The 15,153-nt window shown below is 37.8% G+C and overlaps 3 protein-coding genes across 3 annotated transcripts in view; 2 read left to right on the plus strand and 1 right to left on the minus strand.

The window, feature by feature from the left end:
• Positions 1 to 4,723: 4,723 nt before the first annotated feature.
• Positions 4,724 to 7,383, plus strand: LOC105398502 (para-nitrobenzyl esterase-like). The gene is made up of 3 exons (XM_011570621.3): positions 4,724 to 5,016; positions 5,377 to 6,599; positions 6,901 to 7,383. Exons 1-3 carry the CDS (start codon positions 4,834 to 4,836, stop codon positions 7,097 to 7,099), a joined length of 1,605 nt encoding a protein of 534 aa, XP_011568923.3. The 5' UTR covers positions 4,724 to 4,833; the 3' UTR covers positions 7,100 to 7,383.
• Positions 7,373 to 10,991, minus strand: LOC105398501 (MAPK regulated corepressor interacting protein 2). Its single transcript, XM_011570619.3, has 3 exons — positions 10,818 to 10,991; positions 10,004 to 10,190; positions 7,373 to 9,731 (listed from the first exon to the last, which is right to left on the minus strand). Exons 1-3 carry the CDS (start codon positions 10,832 to 10,834, stop codon positions 9,576 to 9,578), a joined length of 360 nt encoding a protein of 119 aa, XP_011568921.1. The 5' UTR covers positions 10,835 to 10,991; the 3' UTR covers positions 7,373 to 9,575.
• A 1,992-nt stretch (positions 10,992 to 12,983) lies between these two features.
• LOC105398500 (ATP-binding cassette sub-family G member 4) overlaps positions 12,984 to 15,153 on the plus strand; it is a 38,663-nt gene continuing 36,493 nt past the window's right edge. Inside the window, exon 1 of the mRNA XM_038118324.2 lies at positions 12,984 to 13,256. The gene's annotated coding sequence lies outside the window, so the exon portion shown is untranslated. The remainder of the gene's footprint in view (positions 13,257 to 15,153) is intronic.

Raw genomic sequence — 15,153 nt, forward strand, 5'->3', positions numbered from 1 at the left:
CCCAGAGGTCCCGGGTTCGATTCCCGGGTGGGACCATCAATTTGTGTTTCTAAATTGTGGTTCTAAGTTTGGTTAGGACATAGAAGGCTGATCACCTGATGTCCGAAACAGTGAAACGATCTATGCTGTCGGATGGGCATGTAAAGCAGTCGGTCCTGCGCCTAGCTCTCTCCAGTCGTGTCGGTCAATCCGTCCCATTGGGTTATGAGAGTGATGGAACAGAGAGTGCTCCTGTGTACTGCGCACACACTTGGGCACTATAATCTACTCCTGCGTAGATGGCTGATCTCAAATGAGATTGGCCGCCGTGGTCGAAATTCGGCTAGGAGGACATTATTAGTAACAAAATTTTTAAAAAGCTGAATTACTTAGTTAGAATAATTATGCAAATATTTAACGTTTAACTAATTGCTCAATATTTTCTGACTTGTGAGACTCTAACCAACCTAACCATTCCGTACAAACGCCGGTAGTACAAATGTCGGTAGCTGAAGTGTTACTCATAGATATAAAAATATAGTTACTTAGATAATTTCCCCAATTTATTTACATAGCATTCCCCAATATATTTATAGTTTCTCTTTTAGTTTAGGTTGTTAATTAGTTTTAGAGTTTAGTATTTTAATTTATTGTTGCTTTAAATAAAAAAAAACCTTGGTTTTTACTTTGTTACGTATTAGGTTAGGCGTCGTCGTCCCATTTACATAGGTATATTAGGTATGTAAAAACAGACCAGGGGGCACCACGAACCGTTCTTTCCGCTACATTTTTATTGAGAAACGATCGCTTAGCAAACATTGAAATGAAACGAACAGAGATAAAAAACAAATGATGATGCTATGCAAACAGCTCATAAACTTTGTTCCGTAGGGTTTCATTTCCACTGAATGTAGGATATTGTAGGTTTGTTTATTTGTTATTAGGTATTTATAGATAGTATTAGTACAGGATGTCGCTTTATCAGGCACGTGATTTTGTTTTCGAATTTCAATATTTCTTAGAACATAATTAAGTTGTTCAGAATGGCACTAAGAATACCAACTTTATACAACTTTACCAACACCACCTCAGAAGAACAGATTTCACTGTAAAAAATATACCTGAAATTCAGTTCTCATCTCATCCATAGATTTTGATAAGCCGCTAGGAAAAAAAGGGTCTGATGAATTTTCGGACACAGTTCTGCATGACGGAACCCTAATTCGCCTGAGTGAGTAAGCGGAAAAGAAGCTTAAAGTTTTCTCCTTTTTATCGGAAAATCTTTGAGCCTCTTCCGTGGACATTCGCAGGCTATGGACTGATGTATTGTAGCCTGTAGGGCCTGGATAGGTACCCTTAATGAAGAGTATTACTTACACTTGCGACCAGTGGCGGATTAAGACCATCGGGGGCCCTAAGCACAAAGCCTATGTAGGCCCCTAATTTAGAACAATTTGTTCCTTGAAAAAGAGTGACAAAACAGTTCAATAGCTAAAACGCCCTATAACTTTTCTATAAAAAAGGATGGAAAACAATTTGAAAAAAATTTGCTTGCCTTAAAGGCCTACGACAAGCGCCAGTATCACCATAGTTACAACTGCGCAGGTACGCCGAGCTATCACACGGCACGGTACGCGCAAGCCTCATTTTTAACCGACTTCAAAAAAAGGAGGAAGTTCTCAATTCGTCTGTATGTTATTTTTATATGTGTACGCCGATTACTCCGCCGTTTATGGACCGATTTTGAAAATTATTTTTTGATGTATTGGGTTGAGGGCCCCCTCCCCTGACTGGTCCCTTTTTTTCAGAATTTTGTTCTACCCCCAAGGGTGGGTAGGGTAAAAACAGGGTATGAATTTCCATTTTGAGCACCTATTAACCGATTCTAATCAAATTTAGAACGTAAATATAGTTCTTAATACAAAAAAATATGATGGTGACCTTGAGCTGATCTGATGATGGAAACGGAAGGCAGTCAGGGGAACTCCTCAACGGTATATAGCAACTACCTCGTGTTTAGGCTTGAATGATTCGTATTGACTAGTAGGACTTAAGTCCTAAAGTAAAATTATTGGTATCATTTGCATCTTACTTTTGATTGACAATTGTTATTGCAAATAAACTAAAAACAATAAAATAAAATAATAATAATTTAAAAAAAAAACCGACTTCATGAAACCACTATCAATCTTTCTCTTTTTTAACCTTACCTACAGTACAAGCCGGCCTTTGCAGTTAAAACTGTGGTGATACTGGTGATAATGGTGATCAACCGCCACCAGGACCCGAGGTGTGCGGGGTTGCGCAGCCGGAATTACGAGTCCGGCTGTTTGGACCAGGGTACTACCCTCCACTAGCTTGCTAGTGGATCCGGACTTAGGTATGGATTCGTAATGGCGCGTGGTTAGCTACAGGGGGGGGACAACGTTCGTCTGCCCGGTAAGCTTGTCACCGGGCGTCTCCCCCGTGCGCAGCTAGTGGCTCAAGTAGCGGTTTAGGACGAGGGCCGTTGATGCGAAAGAGTCACGGGGCACGTGAGTTTCCCTTATAGTTGGTCCTAGGACTGACATCTCCGGTGCTTGACTGGATATCAAGTAGTGCGTGACGGATAGCATGCGCCGGCCGACCCAGCTGAGTAGGCTCCATGGGTTGACATGTAGGTCTGCATGTCGGGAGGTGAGCGCGCATTACAGCTCCGGTACCAGAGTGGAGATCTGGCAAATGACTTCTCCATTGTCGGCATTTTGTGGGTGGAACTTTTTATTGGTCGCAAGTTGCGACCAATAAAAAGTTCCACCCACAAAATGCCGAATATTTAATTTAAAATATATATATTCTCAATCATTTTTTTGTTCGTAATATTCTGATCAATAATGCACACTTTTCGTTTGTTAGTTAGTATTTCGTTAGTTTTCCGTTTAGTTTAATTACTAAAGTGAGCTTACCTAGACCTATGTAGATATATTTTTATATTATACTAGCTGTTCCCGCGCGCTTCGCTTCGCCTTAAAACGTTTTCCCGTGGGAATTCCGGGATAAAAAAGTAGCCTATGTTCTTTCCCAGGGACTAGACCGTATGTATACCAAATTTCATTCAAATCCGTTCAGTAGTTTTGGCGTGAAAGAGTAACAGACAGACAGAAAGACAGACAGACAGACACAGTTACTCTCGCATTTATAATATTATTATAGTTAGGATTAGTTAGGATTTACATCCTAAGAGCTAAGATTGGAAATCAATTCTGGGTCGCATTAAATTTCTTGGCCTGTAATCTGAAAGTTTTAAACTCAAGCGGGAAAAGTTGAAAAACTTAGCCGATCTAGATCTTACTTCGGAAAATAATCTTCCGAATTGAACGTGCGTATTTATTGTGCAGATGTGAAATTTGCTTGATATGTTAGCTCCAAGACTAGGGGCCAACTAACATAATGTCCACTCTTGGCAAGCTGATTGGAGATATCACACAACACTACATCATCATCATCACGATCCATCACGTCCCCACTGCTGGGGCACGGGCCTCCTTCCAATGATGCGGGTTGGTGGCCTACTTTCGCACAATAAAAGACAGGTTCGACAATTATTATTCTGCCAATCACAATTCATAGCCTTAGTCAAGTTCAGATTAGCTTGACGTTCAAGTGTGAAACTGATATTGATTTCAGCTGTACGGGGCAGAAAAACGTAGTCATTCATCGCTGAATCATTCGACTAACTAATGAGAACATGGAATGATCACTTTGAATCTCGCAACAATCTACAATGACTATGAATACTTACGCAGGAAATTTATCTCCGATAGGTACCATTATCTTTTATCTATCATGCGATAGCTTAATAAGAAGAGCGTTTATCTGTCATGATGATCCGATGGCGTAGCAGCTGATAGATAACTCCTCTTGTTGAATATCCCGGGTTCGAATCCCGGCTGGGGCATATATTTGTTATATTACTCTTAATCCTTGGACGATTGCGTTTTTTTTTAAATATCTCTAACCCGCCTGCCAAGTGAGGTGATCAAAGCAAAATTGACTAAAGTCTTGGAGGAGGCCTACAGTGGTCTAAGTATATTTTACAATGTAATTAAATCTATAGCTGGCTTTCTCTGAAAATATAGGTAAGTACTTTAAAAACAAACCAGCAATAGTTTGAATTACGTTTAAATGTTTGGTGCAAGTCACCCTAAGTAGTCATTGTTTTTTTTTTGCAATTATCTAATGTGTACATTTGTTTTCAAAATCCATCTTATTTTATAAACGGTTCGAATGTGGGTACACTCGGCTCTGAATCAGTCTCGAACTCTGAAACACAAATAACTAGCTTTGATGTCACATTCTCTGTTTGATGTGCAACCCCGACGCTGGGATATGAGCTATCTAGTAGCTACATAGTATTTAGTAAAGTAGGTTGGTTGAGTATTTAATATAGCATAGGGGAAAGGTCTACCTAGGTACACTGTACAAGACAATCCAACAACAGAGTTTATTTTATTTAGGCATTTTAACTACCTACGTCATAAAATCAGTAAAGATTAACCTATGAATTTATCGAATCGTCATCATAATTTCACACCTCTTGTAGGAATCTATTATTTTGTCTATCGATCACTTACCTATACATATAACCAAGGTACCTATACTTATTACATTCCACAGGCCTAGGTACTCACCTATATTATCATTTTGTCAGTATTATTCAGCCGAAAGAGATAAATAATATCAGATGATTAAAGGAGCGATAACCAGCTCTTAAATATACGTACATTCCTATCATTTGGCAAAATACATCTCGTCGCACTTAAATGCGATATAATACCGATAGAACAAATAAGTAGGTAGGTAAGTAATTTAACAATGTTTCTTAAGTGTTTAAGTGTAATTTTAACACTTGAGTATGTGGTGGGTGCTCAAGTAAGGGTGGATCCTTTGGTGCTGATCAATCAAGGCCTAGTGAGAGGAGAGAAGGCTGTCAACGGTGATTATTCGTCATTCCACGGAATTCCTTACGCTCAAGTTGATGCGGCCAATCCGTTTGGGGTGAGTATTATTCTTAATTTATTATACTTAATAGGAAATGTTTGTATAAAATGGTTTGAAACGGGTAAACTCAAAAGCTATCCTTCCGATAAAAATCTATTGCATCATTATTACCTATGCTACATTATCCCTAATTGCTATACCTATATACTTAGGATACTTTTTATCGTTTTTATCCCTTGACTTCCACGGGAAATCATTTAAAAAAGTGTAGCAAGACTTGCTCCGAAAAGCGAGTGTTAAATATCTTCAAGCTTTGATAATTTTGGCATAGGCTACCTAATAACCTACCTATCACTTCATTTTGTAGAACAACGGCAACGGTGACTCGGGTGTAATTTTTCTTGTAATTGTTTACAGGCGTCCCTCCCCGCCCCTATTTTCGCCGATGTGTTCAACGCTAACCGCCACGGGATCAAATGCCCTCAAATCACTGACAAAGAAAAGAATCAGGACCAAGTTACCAGTGGATCTTTGGACTGCCTCACCCTGAACGTCTTCGTTCCCTCCAAAGCCAGCGTGAAGAATCCTCTGCCAGTGCTAGTGTACATTCACGGAGGATCTTACATCAACGGGGACTCCGCTAATGATCTCGTTAATGGCCACAAGCTGGTAGAACAGGGCATCGTCGTAGTATCAATAAATTACCGATTGGGTCCGTACGGATTCTTCTGCTTAGATGTCCCCACGGTACCAGGAAACCAGGGCTTGAAAGATCAGTACTCAGCCCTGAAATGGGTCAGAGACAACATTGTGCATTTCGGGGGGAATCCTTACAACGTGACGCTAGCAGGGGAGAGCGCTGGAGCTGCGTCGGTGTTGTACCAGCTCTACGCCAAGAAAGAGAAGTTGTTTCACAAAGTAATTGTTGAGAGTGGATTGCCACAGACACCAGGATTGCATGTTGAAGGGGACACAGAGGCGGCTGTAAAGGTGGCTGGGTATCTTGGACTCAATACCACCGACACTGAGCAGGCTCTCGAGTTTTTAACTAAATCCTCAACAGACTTAGTGATCGCGGCTGTGAACGACTTGAGCATGAGACTAGTGCCTTGCGTAGAGAGGTCGTTTAGCGGCGTGCAAAATTTCATTGAAGCTGACCCGTTTTCTATAGAACCGTCTAACAAAATCAAAAACATGGAGATTCTCATCGGCGTTACCAGTTGCGAATGGTGTGACATCACGGATAGAGATCCCTCAGTTATTGAAAGCTACTTGAGTGTGGGTTTCGACTTCGATAATGTTAACTTAAACAAAGCTACGGAAGCTGTAAAGCATTTCTACCTGGGTGATAAAGATGCAAATGAGGACACAGGATTGCTTCTGGACGCATTCTCATCGGACTATCTATTTATCTATCCAACTGAAATAGCTGTAGCCAAACTGTTAAAAGAAAAGGCAGGGCCAATATACAGTTACATGTTTAACTATGTGAGTGAGAACGATGATGCACTGGTCGACCACGCCAAACATACTGCGGAACTGAAATACGCATACGCTAATGGCTACGAACAATTCAATGATGATGAAAAGTTGGTGTCTGACCGTCTCAGTCAGTTGTGGGCGAATTTCATCAAATACGGGTAAGTTTTATAGTTTGTTGAGCATAGGTAGCTCGGTCGGGTAAAGTATGCCTTCTCCGGCAGAGAAGCGGGTTCGAATCCCAAGAGAGGTAAAAATTAGTTAGGTACCTACTTGGAATTTAACCTACTTACTTACACCGTAATGGTGAAGGGAAACCCCTGGTGACAACTATTCATACCTATACCTAACCTAATCAGATTTATCTAATTACCAACTAGTACCTATCTACCTACTTCCCAATAAATACCTACCGTACGAAAATAAAAAAGCACTTCGCAAACTTCACCTTTCCTTTCGCAGAAATCCCACCCCGACCAAGACTGATCTGGTTCCCCTGATCTGGGAGCCAGTGTCGGAGACATCTCGGCCCTACCTCAAGATAGACCTGGACCTGGCCATAGAGCATCGCTTCCGGCAGGAGAGCGTGGTCTTCTGGGAGCTCTTCTACGACAACTTTAGACAGTCACATAGGTTCACACGACAGTGTAGTCTTGAATAGAAATTTTTATTGCTGCGTGTTCTCATTTCAACAAAATTAAGTTTTCATGTGCCTTCAACTTATCACAGCATGCGTGGCGAGCCTACAATCGTCCACTGTTGGAACTAGGCCTCAAGGCTGATGGATAGGTCCAAAAGTGGAAAGGTGTCCACGCCACGTTCATCCGTGGTCGCTTGAATTTGCCAGTCTTATCTACAGTGTATACTTAGAGTAAAATGCCTAAGGATGATTAAGTTAAGTACTTAATTAAAAATTAGCAATAAAACTAATTCATCCGTAAAAAATCTTTTATTCAAATCCATAATTCAGCGACTCTGTGTATTCTTAAAATGTAATAACTGCAGGTCAAATGCACTTTACTAAGTACGGGCAAAATATGGAATGTCAATATTATAATAATTACATACAACCTGATCCTATAAAAAAATACGGCAGCATACTGCCTTCTCCCTCTAACAACATGTAAGGTAAGCAAGATATACGTATAACCGTTAGCGCCATCTATAAGGGCACTCATGCAACTGTCTGATTCTATAATAACAATAAAATAACATGAATTGCTTTAAATATACAATCCCGTTAATTTAAGTAGCTACTTAATAAAATCTCATGTACTTAATTACACTAAAGGATCATTCAAAATACTTAATTATAAATGTTGATATTGTTGATTTAAAAAGTGCCGTTTTCTAACCCCTTCTATATCTATGTAAATCTTATAAGGATTTGTTTACCTGAGATTTAGCTTTTACAATTATTTACAATCCGTCAAAACTTATTCCTCATAAGAAAAACCATACACATAGATAATATGGTATAGAAACCGGATGGACACATCCCAAGTACGTGCTTATTATTGCATTTCTAAAAATAGAGTTCAGAATAAAAATTACTTAATTATACAAATTTAAATGTATCATGTTTCTGATGCGACACTAATCTCGCGTTATTCTAATTCTAGCTGATTCTAACAAAGATTTGTCACAATACATTTTCTTAAATTATAAATACCTACTCATATCTAATAATTATATTTACATACATACTTCACTCACTCTACCAACGTTTATAATGCAGATCGTCTACAAAAAATTGGTGTTCAATAATGAATGGCCCAGATTCTGATTTGAGAATATCACATCAATTAAGATGAATTTAAGTAGTGCTTAATTTGACTTTCTCAAATCAGAAATCCAGTACTTACTATTTGCATTTATGATTAGGTATTTGTTACTCGGTAAAACAGAAGTCATTTACTAAAAAAACTGTAATAAATTCCGAAATGTTTGAAGTTTTAATTGAGGATCTTTTCCATCACTAGTTGGACAATGCATATAAGTACTTCTTATTTAAACCATGGTGCTGCTCGAATTTCCTCACTTCTCATCCTCATTGGTTTACTATTATAATTATAACTGTTACTCCCTTAATAATTGTTGTTTTATGCTATTCAAAAGTCTGATTTGGGTCTAAGGGCTGATTTTTCAATGGTTAGTTATCTGAGAAATAATTCTGATGCTGTCGCGACAGAATGTTTCTATAAGACAGTGACAGCAACAGTTTTATTCCTAAGACTACAATAAAATTTATCTGACTATTGAAAAATCAGATCTAAAACAAAATTATTGATGATTTTGAGATGTATGATGAAAGTATGAACTATTCTCCAGCTACGCTGAAGTTCTTTTAGTTAACGCATAAATCAATTTCAGTTGTTATGTGGGCATTCAATTGTATATAGTATATACCATACATTGCATTTTAAATAAAGTTAAGGAATTCCAAGTACTTACATAAAGTTTAAGTTCTTAATTTAACATTTAGGTAAGTATAATCTTAGCATCAACCTCAAAAGGTCAACATCTGTCATTTTGCTCAAGACAATAACTTTTACAAAGTCTAAGCCTAAACCTAGACGCCGATCTAGAGTATTTTACATGCCTGCGTAGAATATTTCATAGAGAGTTGTACTGTAATTTGTGTGCGAGCCACCATGGAATATACAGTGAGAATGTACAATCATCATCATCAGCCCTTTATCGTCCACATAGGCCTGATGTATGTAGGTACATAATGTGATGACTAGAATTTTTAGGAAATCATTAATTTAAATGTGTTAAACTTGGGTTTTGACACACTTTTATGGTAAGTGTATATTTTTACACATAGGTACTTAAAAATTATTCCCAAATTCATAATCATCACAAAAATACAGTTTAAGACTTGCTAAATGTAACACAATGAAGTTTAACTCTCTCTTACAACCTCTATTTAACAAATATGTATACAAACTCCAAACATTTACATTTAGCTAGATCGTACCATAACATTCCACCCATATATTCCATGCCGCCATCAATTTCTAAACAAAACCTAACTATTTCCAATAATTCAGTACCCACATAGAAACCAAAGAGACTGCCACAATGAGAACAGAACAGACCACGAGGAATGTAAAACTCCGATCGTCCGGGGCCTAGGACCGGTGTTTGTTGCGGTTGATGGTCTGGAGGAGTTTCCGCGCCCACCACTCCTCGAGGTTGAAGGGGCGGAAGTTGGCCAGCTGCCGCGGAGACACCATGTCTTGGTAGTACTTGGCCTCATCGTTGCCTCGCTCCAAGTCTCGGTTCACCTGAAAGTTTGGAGGAAATTCGGGTTGTTGATTAGTGTTTTAAAGATTACTAGTGGTTGTTGCGTTTATTATCCAATGCAGTTAAACTTAGGTTGTTAAGACTGATAATGTTATCTCTCTAGAAATTTAGTATTTAAAAATAGTATTATTACAGGCAGGCAGCTTTGTTCAAAAGGTTGGCTATGATCTACATCTACATCTTGAACTCATCTCTTATAATACATGGAAGTATGGAATGGAAATATTACAATATATCTTCAAGAAACACATACCTTACTCCAAGAGTCGTAGATATAATTAATGAGATCATCATGCTGTGTTGAGTGAGAGTTGTTGTTGTGTGCGTTGATGTTGTTGGGAGCCTGTGCCGGGGGGCTGAGTCTCGGACCTCGCGAGTCCGAGTGCCGTTTGCTGCCCATGTGAGGGAGCGACCGGGGTCCACTGTTCACATAACTTGACCTGAAAATGACACATTTTTATTTTATGGTTTTAAGAGTTGTTGTCTTGGCTTTCTTGGCAGTGGTTTGCTATTTCATGATTTGGCTTATGGTTAACAATATTGTTGTCAATGTAAGCTAATAGAATTAATTTTATTTATTTAATTTTTATGTTGTAAATCTCAGTAAGAATCTACAAAATAACACCACGATGTTCTGCCATCAGGTTATAATTATTATATTGTCTACTCGTGTCTCAGGTCCAGAGCGCCAAAAAGAAAACTTAGAATCCATGATGAACAAAGAAAAGCGCGGTGAACGTTTTATAGCTCTATACTACCACTATGTATATTTTGAGTAGGATACGCACGCAGCGCTTGTCTCTATGGATTTTATGTAAATAAACATTGCCTTATCGTAAGTGCAAATGATAGCGTCGTGATTAAAAATCGAAATAACGGGAACAACCAAGTAGGTTAGCTAGAGATACCAAAATGCGAATAGATAAAGCGTAACTTTTACGAAAAAACCCCAAATATCCCATGAAATAGGGAGCTGGTCTAATGATTAGGGATTTCTGATTTCTGTATTGTTTCCAGCATGAACAACGTGAAAGGAAAATGAAAATAAAAATCTAATTTGCTCTCACCTCATATTCCTGTCCATATTTTCTGTGTTTTAGACGTGAAATTACTGTCGCTACGAGGTAGAAGACTGTTAACTTTGTAGATTTTTCTTCTAATTCATAATATAATATAGTTTTCAGTAAATAACAGATACAATAATAAATAAAATCGCAAAACTAGATAATATTGATAAGAGGACGCCAGTTGACGCCACACACACACTTGACACGATAGCGACACAAAAAAAAACATCTGCTTTGCTTGTGCCAATCAAATATTTCCGACATAATACAGATTACATTATGATTGGTCGGTCAACTACATAATTTAGTATGGACCAATGGCAGAATGTTATAACTTTTTAATTTCAATGTATCATTTAGTTCCACGCAATTACTATTTAGTATGAACCGTCCATGTTTATTAGATTTTATTTTGGTGGATGGGAACGTCACGCGTGAACCGTGACCGCATGACCGTAGCGATCGTTGACCGTAGAATACGGACTCTTGACTTATGTCACGAAAACATTATTAGCGCCATCTAGACTATAAATTACAAAAGTAAAGATGTAAAATGTGAAGTCCAGTTGAGTTGGGGTTTGTTTAGGTTGATAACAACTAGGTGGCGCCTAGAGACAGTTTTTAGTTTTTAATTTTTCAGGCTTTGAAAATCTCACGAAGTGAAATGCGGCGCCAGCCAACCTAACTGGATGGATTTACATCGTTTTAACAGGTAACTACTACCTACCTACTTTTCAAAAATATCTCCTCCTCATGATCTTTAAACTTTACCTACCTCATTGGCAGCGTGAATGTACCCCTCATACTTAATACCATACTGAGCAGCTTTCATTATAGGGATCGGAGATTATCTCTGAAATTCCAAAAAAGACTAAGATTTTCATAAGTACATTTTTGGCCGAGTAACTAGGTAAGTATGACCACGTATGACTTACGGTCTTATTCATAAAAAGTTACGGGAGACCTATAGGCCTGCTATAAGCAAATGTCAAAAAAACTTTATTCATAAACGATCAATAGCGCTAAAGAACTCTCCAACTGATTCGTAAAACCTTGATATGCTAAAGTTGGCTGGACCCTACTATACACCTTCCGTAAACCTCCTCTTGTACAAAAACATGGCGGCCGGTCAACAGCTGTTCTGCTTTATTGACGATTTGACATTTGTTGTGAGTTAATATTTGCTGAAAATAAGTTGCCATGGTAACGTAAAAATTTAATTTTTTTTTTGTGGGTTTTGGCTTGGCCACTGCGCCTTTAAGCCAACGTAAACTTTTTTAAGTGCCGCGCCGTGGCTAACATAGATAATAGAGATTGATAAATGAATGAAAGTTTTCGCTTTTTTTGTTTATGGTTTCGTCGGACCGGCAACTTAATAGGGTAAATGTCAAAATGTTTGGTCTGTGAAATCTATTAGCATCACTATAGTTATTGAAGCTTTACGGAACTATTATGAATAGAGATTTTTACGAAACCTCAAATAGGCTTAATGTGTTCCGTAACTATTGAGCTCAGTAAACCTACTTTAAGGTTTTTTTATGAATAAGACCGTTAGTTTTTAACTTTACCCAGTATGAAAAAGCAGAAAGAGGGGTGCATTAAAGGAGGCCACTGCATGGGCGACGACCATAGACAAGTAGCCTACACTGGATGGGTGAGGACAAAATTAAGTGTTGGTAAAGGTCTACGTCGAGCAATGGACGATTATGGTCCTAACTCCTACCAATACAGCAACAATAACTACAAACAACCACAACAACACATCTAAGAACCTACCTGAAAATTGTAGTTCCTCAAACATAAATGTCATGAATTAATAGTTTCACTGTACATAACTATCTTCTACTTACTGATTTAATAAATCCTAAAAGATAAACCTAAACGTATACTTAAGTAAGTAAGCTAATTTATCAATAAGTATCACACACTACTTATTTAATATTCTATACTTTCTGAAGTTATTTTCGTTCTCTCCTATAGATGCCTACTCTTAAATATTACGCATATATATCTTATGTTCGATTCATGTTCCCAGCGAGGTAGGTAGTCCTACAATGCAAAGATTCCCGCTACACGTGCTAAATGTTTTGGATTCGGAATACGCATGCGCCCTTCTTGGTATGGTATCGGACTGTTTCAGTGTTGTCAAACTGCATGCGGCACAAACAGCCAAACAGCCGGCCAGCCAGTGTCCCGCTAGACTCGTGCGGCGCACAGCAAAACGTACGCGCGCTGGCTGGTTTAGTTGCGACGCTAGAAACCGGCACGGAAAAAAAGAAAACAAACCCGTAAAAATTGTGAAGTTTGATAGGATTCCAAATTTGTATTTTTGTTTGAAATTCGCGATTGTTTTTTAACAGTGGCGTTTGAAAATAGTTTGTGATTTAAAGTGGAATCTTTTCTTTTTGTTTCGTGAAAATTGTGGTGGAAAGCTAACAGGTAAGATAAATACTAATACTAACTAATAATTATGTTTATTACGGTTTGGTTAGTCAAGATAAATTTTCAAATAATTACCTAAGTGTTCAGGCAGAAAAAAAATAATGATTCTAGAGGAATTAATATTGTTAATTTAGTGGAGAGATGACACAAACTGTCGGTAGACCAAAGATATGGTGTGTGGGTAGTTTTTATAATATTACTTATTTATTTTATTCATTACAATAAGATTATTTTTGGCAAGTTAATTTTTAAGTACTTACCTACATCTACTCTCATGCAGTTAGGTCTCTAGGTGAACGTCTGTTTACAAGACGAACACAATAGAAATGGAAAATGTGAAAGTCATTTTCTACGTAGAAATTTACGTTTTCCAGATATTTACTTACAAGTTTACATATCATAGTACTAACCTACCTAGGTTGGGATAGGATGGATAGGGAAATAATTATGAAGAATTTGTGTTTTTCCGGCTAAGCTGGTTTTGTATATGGGTACCTACTTGCTTAACTCCTTATACCTACTGTATATTATGAAGATTTCAAAATTTTCAAATAGTCGTGTCACCCGCTTTTTGGTCGGAGTAAGTAGGTATAAGTACTTATGTATATTTTGTACTCAGGTTTTTTAATGAGTAGGTACCATTCACTTAGGTACACATCTTCAATCTAGATGTGCAGGTTTCCTCACGATGCATGTTTGCCTTTACCGTAAGAGTACGTTGCATAAATTATTGTCCTTAAATGCCATATTTCTAAATAATTAATTGTTCACTGCAGAAATATTAACTTTGCCTAAAGGATAATTGCGTAGGTTTACAATAAAACAAAATATGTAATCAAAACCTACTGACTTATTGACACTAAGATTACGGTAATACGTCCGATAAGACAATATTATTACGTTTTTTAATAGATAGGAAAAAAATATGTTGCATGATGCATGAGTAAATTACAAATAAAAATACATAAACTCAATAAACACTCACGACTTGTTGGGTAAGTAAGTACTTACTATTAGTTAAATTATGTAGGTACTTTTCATCAACGATATAAGGGATTCTTTGGGAATATGGATGAAATCAAACAGAGTGACTGAGGGGCTCCTTCTGAGCAAATTTAGTTCAAAGACTTTGGAAAATCCTTTTTTTATTACATGTATAAACGCGAAAATGTGTATGTCAGGTACTTCTTCAGGATGTCTGTAACTTTTTATTGGGACCGACTTTTTATTAAATATGGCATTAATGTATACTTGTAATTAGTGAGCTGATACCCTGGATTTAATACCTTTTCGAACCGAAATTCCCACGGCCGGATTCGATTCCCGGCCGGGGCAGATAGGTATTTCTATGTAAGACAGATATTTTGTACTCGGGTATAAGGTGTAAATATGTATGTAGGTACATGGTAGGTACCAATCTATCCATGCATCTGTGTAGATATAAAATATCAGCTGTCAGATATCAATATTAGCTTGGGGCTCGTGGGCGTGTGTGAGAGTGTGACAACATATGTTTTGTACAAAATTATTTTACACACCTAACATTAAAATGTGGCTCTTGCATCGGCAAAATAAAGTACTCGATCGTATTGTAACGTTTGGTTACTGGGCTATAAATGACGAATGTAATCGCGTGAGGCGCTAATGGCTTGGTTTAGAACGTGTCATGATGAGAATTATTGCCACAGTTACCCTAATATAGCATTTATTTACCTACCTAGGTGTTAAATCGGTGCTTCATAATTATAATTTCACTAGCTGTTCCCGCAAGCGCGCTTCGACTTAAATCAGTTTTCCCGTGGGCATTCCGCGCGTATGTATTAATCTAGGGTGTCAGCTAAGTCCATACCAAATATCATTAAAATCGGTTCAGCCGTTTTGACCTGAAGAAGTA

The sequence above is a fragment of the Plutella xylostella genome, chromosome 29 (genome assembly GCF_932276165.1).
Source record: "Plutella xylostella chromosome 29, ilPluXylo3.1, whole genome shotgun sequence".
Classification (NCBI taxonomy): Eukaryota; Metazoa; Arthropoda; class Insecta; order Lepidoptera; family Plutellidae; genus Plutella; species Plutella xylostella.